We start from the raw sequence: 15,947 nt of genomic DNA on the forward strand, positions 1-15,947 counted from the left end.
TGTTATTGTCTACTTGTTTACACCATTGCTTTCATACAGCAGTAATTTTTTTTCCATCTCCTCTGGGTTGTAAGTCAAAAAGGCAGTGCGACATGTTTATTCTTCTGCTTTGCCTCTTGGGGGTCTCCCAGAGCAGAACTGTTACTGCAGCAGTCTTAATGCATAAGCTGCAGTGTGAAGATGCTCCTTGAGAATATTTCATGAAGATAACAGGGTAAGAACTTATCTGTTTCTATCTTACAGGGTAAAGGAAATGAAATTGTTGAGAATCACGCGTCTGGTTAGCGACAGAGCCAGGAGCAGAACATGGGTTTTGTGATCATGACTTCAGCAGATTGCTCCCTGTAGAGAGGGAGGGCAGGTTAGGTGTGTGCACAGGGACTTACAACATCATTGGAGTCATCCAAACTCCAAAGCAATTTAGCCTGGAAAACCTCCAAATTCTTTGCTAGATTTTAGAGGTATTGGTCCCTACATTCACAAACTAGTCTTGAGAAGGTATGAGGACAGCAAGTTATTTAAAGCCATAGATGCACAGGCGATGGATCTCGCTATGCAAAGGAGTAAGGTGGTACTTACGGAGTCCAAGAAGTGATTGCCAGTTCGGGGAAGGGTGATCTGTGCAAACTGCGCAGAGGGCAGACACTGTAACAAGTCGTAGGAGATTTTTGTGTGCCTGTTTAATACTGTCGTGTCTTGGCATACAAAGCCACACCTGTACGCGGTTTTAGAACTCGCTTTGCTTACTAATACGTACAAAGTGATTTTTGGATGCATCGCTCCGCTACGTGTCACCTTGTTGACAGAGTACTGAACTGTTACTATTTCCAGAATGTCAGTCTTCCTCTTGGCCTGCCCCTCCCAGAGTACGCTATCTGGTGGCAAACACCTTGCTATAAACTGCAAGGCACCATGCTGAGATTACAACTAAGTAGAGATTTGGTTGGGTTTTTGGTGGGGTTTTTGGGTGGGTTTTTTTTAACCTTGAACTAATATTTTTATATTTGTGATATTTATTTTTTTAAAAAATCCTAAATTATTTATTGGGATTGTTTTATACTTGTGGCTTTTCTTGTCCTTCAAGCCTATATGCTTCACTCAGGATATTCGAGCAGGTGGCCATGTGGTTCTGTCATTGAACTGTGGCAGATACTAATGCCTGAGGTCTTCACAAAGACTGTTTAACGCTCGGAAAATGAAACGTTCCCCCTTTCTGTAACACAGTGCTGATGTATGTATCACTTATTAATATTTTGTGTACCGTTCCTGTGTTATGCAGAAGAGGTAGAAGTACCAAATGGTAACTAATTTTCATCGCCTGTAAGCTGTGTTGCATATATTTCTTGAAGGATGGTTGAAATAAGTCTCTTTTTGGACATGTACTTCTCTGTACAGCTCACTTGTGAGTGACCTAGGTTTGCTAATACATTTCTAATGCTCTGTTCTGTTTGGCTTTTGTTTACACAGGTTCCGCCTGTACATCTGCACTCCTCTGACAAGATGGTATTTCGGAAACCACCAGATGGTGGCTGGGGCTGGGTGATTGTTGTCGTTTCCTTCTTTACTCAGTTCTTGTGTTACGGATCACCGCTGGCCGTGGGAGTCTTGTATTTAGAATGGCTGGATGCTTTTGGAGAAGGGAAAGGCAAGACTGCTTGGGTTGGATCACTAGCAAATGGAATCGGATTGCTTGCCAGTAAGTGTAGAAGAATTATTGTATTTGAATAAAATAGAAAAAACAAACTCTGGGAAACTGAATGATAATTTTATTGATGGGATTTTTATTTTTTTAAATGAGGCTTTAAGACTAACATTTGTATTAGTATCTTTCAAATCAGAGTAAACAGTCTGAAATGCTTCGAGTGCTTTAGGAAAAAAAAAGTAAATTAATAAACCAGTTACTAATTTTTTCAGCTCTAGAAGTAAACACACCAGCGAGTGGGTGAGGGCTCTTTTCTACTGTTTGTTTGAGGAAAAAAGTCCCTTTGAAGCCTGGAAAGTTATGGATGGCAGTGGCATTAAATAAAACAACTTTACTGGAAGCTTTTCTGTAGTAAGACATTGTCACTGGGAGAGTAACAGCAGGGTTTTAGGGAAATAAAACACCACTTTGAAAGTCCACAGGTCCATTCTGTTGTTGTTTTAATATCGAGCAAGGGTCTTGTACCTGGTAATACCACTAACTTCTGCTTTTCAAAGATTCACCATGGGAACTACTATTTTTTTGCTGAATCTGGAAAAACTTGCCTGTCAGCAGAGGAATTGCTATGGGAAAAGCAATTATGTAGCTTAATGGACAAAATGCAGCTGAGGATTCTGAGGAAATCTCCTTGAAAGAAAGTTGATGTTCAAAGAGCAACGCAGAGCTGAATAGAGACCACTGGCTTGTTTGATGCTGTAACTGGCCAAAACTGGTGTCACACTGGTGTTAGGGTTTTATATCTCTAGGCAGAATAAAAATGGGCAAAGGCAGGTGGATCGCTGACCAGAAGAAGACTATATTCAGTCCCAGGGTAAGTGGGCAAAGGACTGTAGACTGTTCTTCCATCATACTTCTTTATTTTCCTTTTTTAAGGACATTAACTCCTGTTATTAATGGATCAAGAACTAAACAAAATTGGGTGAGAGAATGAAGCGGGGAGGGGAAGGAGGATAAACAAGATAGCTACTGAAGAAAAACTAGGCAGAAGGGGATTGCAAGAGAAGGGGTGAAGAAAAACCCTTTCCCTGGAGACCAGAAGTCTCTGGCTCACGCCTCTGACAAAAGCCTCGGCCCCCTTTCTTGTATGCCAATACCACGCTAGTTTCCAGATTTCTTAGTGCCCTCTGTCTTGCCACTGTGAGCAGTTGTCAGTAGTGTGCTTTGTAGCAAATAGAAACTTCTGTGACTGAATAATACAAATAAAGGCCGCTATTGTGATTGATTTTGGTATGAAAGATTAAATTACTTGAAATTTTGACAGGTTAGGAGGAATGTTGTCTGTCAGTATACTTTTATTCTTTTAGTTTGGGATTTGGAAGCTTAATAATCATTCCTGTTTTTAATGCCTTAAAAGAAAAGTACAGTGAGGGCTTTTTAATTGCATTGATGTTAGCAGAGTTAACTGAAAACAAAATATATGTTCCCTGCTTTACCTGAAATGGAAGATCCCACTGTCTTATCAAGCTGGGATCCGACCTTAATGATAACTCTACTTAAAGTAAACTTGTTGAAGGACACTTAAGTGTTGTAAACTCTACCTAAAAGTAGAATGCTCTTGACAAGGTACAGTTTTTCATGCAGTTTTCATAGCTAGCCTTTTTCAGATCCAGTCACCAGTGTAAAGAGTATATGTGTTTTCAATGCAAAACCATTGATACAACACATTGCAAAGTTAGGCCCTTGTCATGAATATAGGAAAAGAGAACTAGCTTCTGTTCTTATTTCTGCTATTGCAGGTTCCAGTATCATAGGCCAGGTGGAACCATTGTGTGTTGAAGCCTATGTTAAGTAGATGATCAGGCTAATTGAATTTTTCTAGATTAGCATGTTTTCATGTATGTGAAAAGATACTATCTGTAACTTAGTAACTTAACAATCTCCCCAAGCAAGCTGATTTCAGCAGCAATATTGCATGTGTTGAATGCTAGTAACAGGAAAGCTTTACCCCAAAGCCTTCCGATAGTCCCCTTGCCTTTTACTGTTCCTACCTTGACTCTTCTAGTATTTGTTCTTCTTTCCTTTCTCCTTTATTTCAGTTTCCAGTCTCTGATCTAGTTATCCAAAATCATATTTTCAAGTACTGGTACTCTTAAAGCAATCCATATTGGATGCAGAAAATACTGTAATTCTCATTTGATTTAGAATGTGCTTGTTTAGTGCATTCTCCCTCTCTTATAAGTTTTCTCAGTAGTTAATTCCCTCCTTAAAAGTATGTAAGCTTATGAAACAAGTTGCTTAGTTTTAGTGTTCAGCTGATCTTTAAGTGGTATATTTTGAAGTGCCCCTGATTTAGTGTGGTATATGTCTAGAGACTGCAGTCAAATTACTTCTAAATTTTCTTTTAAGCCTGTACCTTGATACAGTCTTGCCATTGACACAAGAGACTTCCACTCTTTTAATTAAGGCTCTCTGGAGAGCCATTAAGACTCTTCTGTGAGCCCTCTCCAACTTAATATCACTTTTCCGAAGCTGTAGATACCAAACTGGAAAAAGAATGGCAGTTATGGTAGGTTTGCACCTACATACAGGAAATAAGTTAGTGTCCATTTCCTTAAGGAAGACTTTTCTCATTGATAGCACTGGAAATCACATTAGCTAGCTTCTGTAACAGTGGAAGGTATGTCCAGTGACTTTGCTGTATTAGAAGAAAATGTCCTCATATGTATGCCAGCTAGCACAGAAAAAGGTTCTGTGTGTCTTCTCCCCTTCCCTCTGTACATGTAGTCTTAATTATTTTTTGAAGTAGCTGATGCTGGTGAGTCCTTTCACATTTGCTGTATTGGTGTCCTTTCCACAATGTTTACTTCTATCTTGTGTGAGAGCTAAACTTAGACTTGAGACATAGAAACCCAGTACAGCACCTTGTTTATTGAGATGAATTTCCTAGCCGCCTGGTGTTCAATTTCTCTCCTCTTGCTTGCAGCACAGACAGCATTGCTAAGGCCAGTGTTCACCCCTGAGCTGGACCGTTCAGCTCACCAGCTGGAAAACGGAACGGGACAGGGACCCGGTTGATCTCCTCCTTGCAGGATGACTCGAGTTACACCTTTCTGTGATGCGACCTTACAGTGTATTGGAAGAAATGTGCCTAAAACAGTGAAAGAAAAGCACCAGTGATATTGTACAGGGCAGTGGTGAGACCTCCTCTATAATATTAGGTAGACGCAGCCCATGGCTCCATGGATGATGTAGGGCTTGTTGCACAGGAAGAAGTTGAAACTGCTTAGCATGTTTTCCCTACTAAAACAGGCCAGAAGAGGATATTTATTGCATTGTTGAAGGTCGTGTTTCTCCTGCACCAAGTGTTCTTAATTTTACATCCATTCGGAGCCTGAAATTAAATTTGATCCATGTTACACTCGTTAAAAGCAAAACAGACAAAGACCTTGGAGCCTGTAATTGGCACCACAGCTGTTTGTAGTAAGAGTTGAATTCACAGTATTTGGCATAGCAGGAGACACCAGCAGCGTGTCTCCCATTCCCACTCCACTTTATTAATGGAGAAAGAACAAAGGGAAGATTCTTCCTTGAAAGGCATGTCTTGATAAATTAATGAGGTGTTTCTGCTGGTCTGAGGCATTCAGTGTTAAATGTTTGAAGAGCTTAATTTTGTGTTTTCAAGCAATATTTTTACAACCCTAAAAAAACCTTTGATGCATCTACATGTTTTTGGGCAAAAAGCTTGCACATAGATAACCCCCACTGTAAATTATGGCAGCTTTACATAGTTTGTGGGCAGGGGAGAGGTTGTCCCTAAGATTCGTCCAAAGAGGAGCCCAGTTCATTTAATAACTTTATCAGAAAGGAGCAGTCTTTTCAACCAATTGGGAGTGGGTTGCTGTCCAGCCGTAAAAAGGCTTTTTCTGATGTGTATTCTTATCCAAAGTACAAACATTTGGAGAATATTATATTTATTATGACCAGGTTTTAGCAATGCATTTGATAGGCAAAAAATATTCTTGTGTTCTGTCCAGTGGATTTTACGTACAGTCCATGAGCATTGCTTCTACTCTACAGTTTCAACAGGTTCAGGCAGATACCAACAAGTAAGGTGAGACAGATTAATGCAGGCGATAAGAAGAAGAACTCAGTTGTCCAGTATTGTTTGTTTAGCAAAAGGTTTTATCTGTGTATGAGGTGAAGGAGGGAGGACCCTTGAAATGAGCGAGTGGAGGAAGGGTGTGTTAGTTTGCAGAATTTTTCGCTTCATGTGAGAAGATTGAGGAAGAGAGTGTTAGTTCTTGATGTCTGTCAAACAAAACAACTTTGTACTTGTCAGGAGCTCAGAAGATTGTGGTAGTTATAAAGTTCCTGTGTGAGCAGCAGATGGCTTGTTTTCACATCTCAGGATGGACTCACTCACAGCTGGGTCTCACTGAGTGTGAAGTCCTTTATTCAATAAAATCTTAATGCAAATATCAATGTACAAACGATTCCTCCTAGGAGTTCTTCCTCTTTGGTGTCTCTGCATGAAGATCTACTGTGAGAGCCCACCTTCTCTCTGCTGCTTCTTCCCATTTTGTCTAGGGATCTTCTTGACTGCTCCCCTGCAGAGCCTGATAATTGTATTACTGGCTGCTGAGCCTTGACAGGTCATATGCAGAAGAGTGGCGGCTGTCCTTGTGCTGGCTTCTAAGTCTTTTTTCCTAGAATCAGGTGTCATTCCTATAAACTGGGCTGGTATCTTTTTTTTGGAAGAGTTTGGTCTAATTTTAGGATACATCATTTGGAAGGAAAAAAGCCCCAGGGATTTTATCTGTAAAAGAGGTACATATTTATCAATGTCTTCAGATGTTATTCTAATACCAGTGCTAACCCCTGGAGTTGCTTGGCAAACTGAACAAAATGCTGGCTTAAAAGCCATTTTCCATGCTTACTATTGAGGATTGCCACTGGGATTTTATTTTTATGTTGTTCACGTTACAGTGAGAAATACATTATCAGTGGAAGGATCTTTCTGAAAGAGAGTCAGCTAATGAAAACCCTTATGCTGCCTGAAGAGCTGTTTCCTATGCGGCTGTACATAGACTCCTACATTCTTTAGAATGTCCACTTTGAACAAAATCCACAGGGCAGGAGTTCACAGAGCAAGTCTCAGTCCCACTCTGGGAAAGTTGGATGTTTGTCTAGAATTAACTGCCTTGAACCCATTGTGCTTGAATTACTTGTAGAGAATAACATGTTTGTGTACAGTGAACTCCTGTGCAAATACCATGGTAATAACCAAAGGTACTGTGCCTGGTGGAAAAAAAATGCCAGCTCTTTGGGAAACAGAGAAAGAGAAGGAATGCGAGGAGGCAGGGAAAAGAACAAAGATGCTGGCTGTCATGGGGGTTTTCTTTTGTGACTTTTATTTTCTAGCAGTATGATGAGGGGAGTGTGAAAGTAGGGCCTAGTGTGAAGGGGAAGATGGAGCTGTTTTTCTTCTCATCCTGGAGACCTATAATAACTATTTTAATACTTATACTGGCACTCCTTCTTATAAACAGGGCCATTGCTGAGCTGCCAGATCGCTTGCTGTGTGAGATGACACGTTAATACCGAGCTTATTGGAGCAGGTTCTTTGGTTTTGTGCAGGTTGTTTTCCATGTCAGAGCAAAAAGATCTCTTTGTACTTTCTGTTCTCCTTTGGGATTATTTTTTGTACATGGGAGAAGCTGGAAAAGCATCTCCTTGGACCCTGTCAGAGGTGCTTTTGATGGTGTTCCAGAGGAGAGTGTCCTTGTCAGATTATGAAGACATGTTTTTCAGCTCTGTGTCTCTCTTGTTCTGGCTTGAGGTCAGAGGGTCCAGCTTCACCTCAGATCCTCTAGTAGCCATCAGTGCAGTCTGTACCAGTACCACCACCCCAGGCTGGACAGAGACCTTAAAGTAGCTGTGTTGAAATATGGAGAGGAGGTGGAAGGGGAATACTGTTTGGTTTAGCAAGGTAGTGGTTTAGAAATAAAGAATAGAAAGAGTGCAAATTCCTCTGCTTAATTGAATTATGTTATCACTACCTAATGTTCTTTTTAGTGTAGAAGAATTTTTTATGTAATACAGATTCAATCCTTTGTTTATTTTTAAATCCTGTGGTTTTAGGAAACATACCAATCTTAATTTGCCAGTTCTAGTAATTAATTCTAAGAATCAGCAACAATCTAACACTCTCGGCTTTTGTTCTCAGCAAGTTACTCTGCCCAAGTTATTCTGGCTGGCTTTCATTCCCACAGCGTGCTGACTCTTGAGAGGCAGCAAGTGCTTGCCTCTTCCTTTTTCATCATTTGCAAAATCCAAATAAACCCTACTTCCCCAGAAGATTTTTCTCGATTCTTCTTTGACTCTTTGCCTGGATAAGCCCCAATTCAGACTTGCTTCCCTTTATGTTCCTTAGGCAGATAGCTCTTACATAGGGCAAAAGTTCTGACCTGCCTTGCCTTTGAGGATCGTTTCACCTGCTAACAAATCTGTGCTCCTGCCTGCCAGAACTGCTTGTCCCATGGCTGGTAACCACACGAAAACCTTGCCTACATTCCCAGCTGCTGGCTCCTGTCTGCAAACCTAGGCAAGCACTGTCCTCAGCTCCGACTGTTGTTCACCTCATATCACCTCTCCGGGCTCACCTCCCATCTGCTGGGAATCTCAGTTATGTGTGAGTCAGGGAGGACCAACCTTAACAAATGGCAGACTCCAAAGTTACTGCTTTTGCAGATTGTATCGGCCATGGAGTGTTTTGTATCACTGTGAATGAGATACAAAGCTGGGGGGGGGGGGGGGGGGGTGTTGGGTTTTAAATAATGTCATTCATACGTGTATCTAACTTCTAATCTCAGAGTTGCTGAGTTTAGGATCTTGGGGCCAGTATATAAGTCTATGTATGAATGTTTGGAACTGCAGGGTTTCAGATTGTTTCAGATTGTCTTTTGCAAGCCAAGTCCCTTGCTGGTTGCTTATTTATGCAGGGCACCAAGCTTGCATGCTACTTCAGACTAAAAGGTGTATTCCAGGTCACACAACTGAAAATAAGTGCTTGTTCTACAACTTCTGTGAAAGAGGAACTGGCTGAGTAGAGGCAGAGTACAAATGTTGCCTGCACTTTGTTCTTGTTTTGAAGAACTAACCAACCAAGAAATATTGGGGGGTTGAAGAGAGGGAGAAACCTCTCCTGAACTTCATGAACGTTGCTCTGGACATTCTTAATAAACGCTTTTATTTTCCATAGTTTTACAGTAGAAACCAAGATAGGTAGTAAACAGTTATTTGGTAAAATACTGACTAGCAGGAATTTGATTCCCTAGAAATCAGGGAAGAGTAGTGTTTGCCTTTATCTGGTATATCAGCAGATATTTCCTCTATGTAAGCACCAGGTGGCATTCTTACCATGATTATGATCAGAAGTTACTATTTTCCATTTCAGTTTTATATATCTCCTCTTATATTAAGGTGAATACAGGTAACTGTCTTTCTGAAACACAGTTTCTGGTCTCTGTCAAAAAATACCGTATATGTATCATCCTATGTTTAAAGAAGGTTTTGCTTGCTCTCTTCCTCTCAGCCCTGGTACCATTTTGTGGTCTAAATGTCAGTTTCTGCTTGAGCAAAAACCTTGCAAGCCTGATCTTGTATGTTTTTGGTAACTGACTCTTTTAAAGAATCCTGTAAAAATTAGTACTCCGAATTGTTGTTTAATATAATTATATATTTAAATAATTATTGTAAGAAACATTTCCATAGACTGGTATTTTTTAGAAATTCTTCCTAGTGCTGATATTTACTAGGAATGTTTTTCCTGCTTTTCCTCTAGGTCCTGTCTGCAGTATATGTGTATCATCTTTCGGAGCAAGACCAGTAGCAATCTTCAGTGGCTTTATGGTGGCTGGGGGCCTCATGATGAGCAGTTTTGCACCTAACATATACTTTCTATATATTTCATATGGGATTGTTGTTGGTAAGATACACCTTCCCTTCCTACAGAGACTTAGTTTTTATTATTGTGAGTCTTGGCTTATGAACCTGAAATGGGAAACTGATTCACAGTGGCAGTGGTAGTCTGGGACTTGATTTATCAAGGAATACTTTACTGTGGGGTGGGGAGGGGTGTTGCGCAGGCACACCGTTACCATGTAGTGAAAGATAAAAGCAACGCGTATGTTCATCCGGGTTTGAAAACAGTTTGTCCTCCATTGGTGTGATCGTTGGAGATGGAGAAGCTGAGGTTTTACCTAAGGGGTGGAATCAAGCAGGTCTTCTGCAGGTGTGAAGTGCCCATCTTAAAGGAATAACATCTCTTCTGGAATTTTGTCATGTACTCATTCTAATTTGATAAATAAGGGATCATTAGGCAGCGATGATGTTCTCCACATAACTGGATTGAACCTAAAATGCTGTGCTAGAGGCAGGAAAGTGCTGTTCCTCCTAGCAGGCGGTCACCTGCCCTTCTGTGCTGCAGAGGGCTGCTGTGGGTGGTTTATCAAATTAACTGTGTCAGGAATCCAGGCACCTCGCAGGGACCCAGCAGCATGCTGCCTCGGGCACAGTGCCCTGTGGATGCAGCTCTGCTATTTTCTGGGACCGGCCCCTGGGCTGAAAAACACGTAACCCTTCCATGTAGCGTGGAGCCTGAGCTGGTGAACTCCTCAAACCCAGCCTGATCCACACGGGCTCTGCAGCCAGGGATGGTCAGGGGAGAGGGAGGTGGGACAGCGCAGGCAGCCTCACGGCCCTATCGGTGTGAGGCCAGTGTGGCTGGTGCTGAGCCAGAGTTAAAAGGTACCTCTGTGCCCAGGGCACACTACTCTCTTATCTGGGAAATAAAAAGGGGCATTCATTTCCCGGAGTATGTTGCACGCATTATTTTTAACTCTTTTTCTTGAGGGCTTGGATGTGGTCTTTTGTATACCGCAACAGTTACCATCACTTGCCACTATTTTGACAAACGCAGAGGCCTTGCGCTTGGTCTGATTTCAACAGGTATGGCTTTTAATTGTCATTCTTTCTAACTTTTAAAATCTGATACAGCTACCATTACCCTGGCAATAAAAACCAGGAGATTATATTTTTCTCAGTTACTTCCTGAAGTACCTTTTAAGTCAATAAATCAGTATCAATGAACAGATAAAATCAGGCTTCATATGAAATAGTAACTACACTTGCAGGTGTATGGTATGGATTATCCATATAGACGAGAAAAGGATATTCACTAAAATGGAGGCAGACTCATGAGTAGCTTGGGCTGTACGCCATGGGTAATAAGGGGGGAAACTTTCCCGAGAGCTCTCTTCTCCCTCTTCTTTCTTACACAAGATCAGAGGTGAGAAAGAGATTGGAGAAGCAGGATATAAATGCTGGACCACCATAACCTCACATTAGCTGTACCTTTAAAGGAGTAGTTGAAGTTTGGGCTTAGATTTTTAATATTTTTTCCTTTCCAATCTAAAAGTAGACTGAATTCTGAAATCTTCCAAAAGCTCATCCCAGCTTTTTGTCCATGTATATTAAAAGGATCCTAGAAAAAATGAACCTCTGGATAATACAAGGAAAATTCTTTGAAGGATGCTGAGCAGTCTTTCTCATCCTCTCTCTGGGTCTTTAGGTTGTGGGATGTTGTCTTTTACACCAAGAGGAATTGCTAAATTAATGGACCAAGTAGGAACTGTTAAAGGTGGCTGTTGTCCCATGCCTTGCTTTCTGTGTTTTATGGAGCGTCTCCTCTGATCTGTTTCCTCAAGTAGCTGTTAGTGAGGAGAGGGCTGGTCAGTACAGTCAGTGTTGTGAGATATTAATGCGAGATCCACACCAGTGGAATAAAGGGGAACTTCTGCCAAAATGTTCCTTGGAATAATTTTCAGTGGCTTTTGTTGGGGTTCCAGGTAGTTTGCCTTAAGGCCTGATCTTATTGAGCCCTGGTTAATTTTAGTACCTGGAAAACAAAACAAGTCTGAATTTTATAATTTTTTTTTTCCTGTGTCTAGCACTAAAGTCTATAAATGGCTTTAATATAACCTAGAGACAGTCTTCACCAAATCATTTTAATTTAAAGTTTGTCTTTAAATTGACTTGAAAAAACAGTGCTCTGTATTTGTGAGTGGACATCCATTGATTACAATGGATCTATGCTCACTTCAACCAAGAGCTTTTTCTTTAAATTGGTGGGATTGCATAAAGTGCTTGTGTTCATAGTAATTGCTTACTCCTCCATGTTTTCTTCTGAATATCCAAATTTCTCAAATGCATGTTTGACCCTGCAGAGCTTCAGAAATGCCTTTGGAGTAAACTCACGCCATGTGAGCCCCCCTTGTTAAACACCAGGCAGTCAAGGGCTGTTTCTAGGAGGGCTCTTGATGAACCCCTGGTCTGTTCCTGCCTTAGAGGAGGAAGGTGGCAGTGAGGAGGAGAAAGGGGAAAGTGTTGGTGTGTGAAATTCTAACTGTGCTAACTCAAAATGGTACCCGAAGGGATACATGCATGTAAGTGCATGGCAGAAGGATGGCTTAATAGTTCCTTGATGTTTTTCACCAGATATAGTATTGATCCTACTTGTTTCTAAAGTGTCTGCTAGTGTTAATCATCATAAACTGTTCAGGTATTTTGAAAGGCTTTTTGTTTTGTGGATACTCAGTAAAGAAGCTGTGACTTCAAGAGGGATGATAACTTGTCAGTTCGTTAGACTAGGGAGAGAGGAGCACAAATGACTTACCACTGCTGTGATGGTATATTTGTAGCTGCTGAAATGTAGAAGTTTGTTAGTGTTGAAGAATGTTCTTGGTTCTTCAGTTTAAACTGATCTCATTTTTCTTTTATAGGCTCAAGTGTTGGACTCTTTATATACGCAGCATTGCAGAGAGAGCTTATTGATCTATATGGACTGGATGGTTGTCTGCTAATAGTTGGCGCACTGTCTCTAAATATATTAGCATGTGGTAGCCTAATGAGACCATTGGAGTCATCTTATTCCCCTCCACCAGAAAAAACATGTGTAGACAAAGTCCCAGATCAATATTTTGTTTACCATGAAAAAGAAAAGACTGTTGAAGAAAATATAAGCATCCTTGAAAAAGGCTATGTTGATGAAAAATGTGCAAACAATATGCCTGATTACAAACAGGATAGCATTTTAAATAAGAATGTATTAAGCTCAATAAATGTAAATGAGAAAGACACTTATAAAAAGAAAGTTGTAGAACAGACAAACTTCTGCAAGCAACTCGCCAAAAGGAAGTGGCAGCTCTATTTGAACTACTGGGAAGAAACTGTGGTTCTTTTTAAGAACAAAGTATTTGCAGCTCTCTTTGTTGCCATCTTGCTCTTTGATATTGGTGTGTTTCCTCCTTCTCTCCTCATGGAAGATGTAGCAAGAAGTGCAAACATTAATGAAGATGACTATCGTATGCCCCTTATTTCCATTATAGGCATAATGACTGCTGTTGGCAAACTTACTTTAGGAACACTGGCAGATTTTGAGTGGGTTAACACTTTATATCTATACGTAACTACCTTGCTAATGACAGGAGTGGCCTTGTTTGCAATTCCATTTGCCAAAAGTTACCTTACATTAGCGATGCTTTCCGGGATTTTGGGTTTTCTGACTGGGAACTGGTCGATTTTTCCATATGTAACAACAAAGACTGTAGGAATTGAGAAACTGACTCATGCATATGGGATATTGATGTTCTTTGCTGGACTTGGAAATAGCCTCGGACCACCAATTGTAGGTAAGGTCAAGGTAGATACTGTAAAATGAACATGAGCTTGTCAGGACCAGACAGAATTAATTAGCATGCAAGTAGTTCTAGTTGGTCCTAATAACAATGGAAAGATGAAATCAAAATCTTCAACGCAAATTAAAGCCTGTTTTGCTTGAGCTGGCCAAGCTGATTGTGTTCTGCTTTTGGCTCTGATGGAAAGCACGTTTCATGTCCAAATGGTCAAATTGCATTTTAGATTTGGCCCTTTTTTCGGTGGGGTTTTTTGGTGGTTGTTTTTTTTTTCATGATGTTTTTCTAATTTACAGTGCTGTGTTACATTTAACTCCTACTGATGCACTTTCTCTTATTTTCACCCTCAGGTTGGTTTTACGACTGGACGCAGGAGTATGACACTGCATTCTATTTCAGTGGCTTTTGTGTCTTACTGGGTGGATTTCTTCTGTTGTTGGCAGCATTACCCTGCTGGAATGCCTGTACCAATCAGAGTTCAAAGCTGCCTCCAAATACTTACTCCTACAAAGTTGCATCTAGTGCTTAGGTGACAACTGGAAAACACTTTGTGCTTTTTTATATTATATAGCAAAGTATTTTAGTAATTTTCCACTTATTTATGAAGCCCCAAAATCCTCTTCCACTAGAAAAATTCCATTGTTGCTTGTTGTTCAGTTCCTTTTTCTTCTTTTATTTCTTTTTTATTTTATTTTTAAGAACAGTCTTATTTTGTCTACTATGCACTGTGTTTTCAGCCTTTGTCTACTGTAATTTCCTTTTACCCTCTAAGGGGTATGTTCTGCTGTATTATCAGCTGTACTTCTTTTTTTTTTTTTTTTTTTTTTAAGGGGGGTGATGTGGAGGGGTGGAAATTTTGAAGCAAAAATGAAGACCTGTTCTTTATAGGAGAAGACTGGCATTTCTGTCACCTTTTATAGGTCTCTGAGTTGCACAATCAGACTTTACAAAACAAAAATTTGCCTTATGAGAATGTAATACCGTGGCAAGGTGCTTATAACATCATGCTTAGATTAACTTTTTGTCTTTTTAAAGTTTCTCCAATTTACAATGAAGTGCCAACTAGGGGAGGGAGAAGAGGGGGAGCAAAACCAACCTTGTGTTGCATAACTGAAGTGAACTTTATGATGAAAGTAAAGATTCTTACTACCACTGCAACTAAGAACTATGTTTATAAATATTGCACATTTTGTGAAGTCTGTTTATAAAACTGTTGAACCAAAACTTTTTAAACCAAGGAATAAATATGATTGTTGAAACCATGAAAAGAAATGCTGACTTGGTTATGCAAGTTCATAATCTTTAGATCGAAATTGGAGATGTGCTCACAGAAGCCTACAGGTGAGTGTTCCTGGGCAAGTCACCGCAGTCTGGCGGTAATGGGGGCACCTCTTGTTGCACAACTACGGTTTAGTAGGTTGAACCTGCTGTAGAGAGCTTAGCAGTAGAGCTTTCAACAAGATCGACCTGATGAAGAAAGGAAAAATATGACAGCAGTGTCATCTTTGCTGCCATTTTTGGAATGGGCATAGCAAGGAGACAAGCTAGTAACAGGGAGCAAGAAAAAGCACGCGAGAGGGATAACCAAAGGGGTACGTACGGGGGAAGCTGAGGTGCAAAGGGTTGCAACATTTCAATACCAAACGGGCCGATGAAGAGAGAGCCCCTGAAACCCACTGCCGGGATACGCTCTAGCTGCAGGCTAGCTGTGTGTGCGTTGGCTTTTTGCTTTTGTTTAACCCAGGCCCCAAGGCTGGCATGACTGGGGGGAATGCTCTCTGAGGCTGAAGTCTTTCTGAGCTGGCCAGGTGCTACGGTGAGGGCAGGATGACTCAGCTGGCGCTGGGCTGCCCTGCGTGCCCTGTGCAACAGCTTTTGCTTCCATAGCTTCTCCCACGCCAAAGATGTGGCTGGTTGCTCCTGCACAGGAGCCACGGAAATCTCCTATCCACCTGTGGGATGTGCTGCATGCTTTGGCTTCTTGCTGTGGGTTTAAAGTTGAGTGGAGCATTTTGGGAAGCCTTGGGTGAAGTAGGAGTTCTTAGACCTGAGATACATCCTGTATGGTTGTCTGGAAATGCCCAAGTATTTCTCAGCAGTACTATGTGCCTCAAAGGTCTGCTGTGATTCTGGCTCATAAATAATCCTTAAGGTAAAAAACAGGCATATAATGAGCAACCTTTATTGTCAAGTTGCTGCACACAGAGTTACCGTGTTTGCACACCTCATTAAGCAAGAGCGATGTACCCTCTAAGTGGGGCAGGCGTAAGTACAAGTAATGTTCCCTCTTCTGGTCCTAGGTAGGGAAATCCAGCTTGGCTTCAGACAGTTTTTGCTGACTGTCTGGGATTCACTTATGTAAGTTTTATTAAAACTTGACAAAAATAAAGATGCAGTTAGATTGTATTTTTATTTTTTTCCTCCATTTGTCAGCTGGGTGTAACTACTGTGTGGGTTTTTTTCCTGGATTGCTTATTCAATCAATGCATGTGGAAAAAATATTGAGTATTCAATATAGGCTAAATGCAACTCCAGTTCCAAATTGGAGCCCT

General features: G+C 40.8%; 1 protein-coding gene across 2 annotated transcripts; it reads left to right on the plus strand.

Moving 5' to 3' along the window:
* Nucleotides 1-1,500: 1,500 nt before the first annotated feature.
* On the plus strand, nt 1,501-14,653 carry SLC16A9 (solute carrier family 16 member 9). 2 transcript variants are annotated; one of them, XM_049810940.1, is made up of 5 exons: nt 1,501-1,696; nt 9,486-9,629; nt 10,556-10,651; nt 12,484-13,392; nt 13,746-14,653. In XM_049810940.1, the coding sequence occupies exons 1-5, from the start codon at nt 1,501-1,503 to the stop codon at nt 13,922-13,924; spliced, it is 1,524 nt and encodes a 507-aa protein (XP_049666897.1). In that variant the 3' UTR covers nt 13,925-14,653. The 2 variants fall into 2 exon arrangements, with proteins under 2 accessions (XP_049666897.1, XP_049666898.1); XM_049810941.1 differs by lacking the exon at nt 10,556-10,651.
* The last annotated feature ends 1,294 nt before the right edge of the window (nt 14,654-15,947 follow it).

Source organism: Accipiter gentilis, chromosome 9, assembly GCF_929443795.1.
Source record: "Accipiter gentilis chromosome 9, bAccGen1.1, whole genome shotgun sequence".
NCBI lineage: Eukaryota > Metazoa > Chordata > Aves > Accipitriformes > Accipitridae > Astur > Astur gentilis.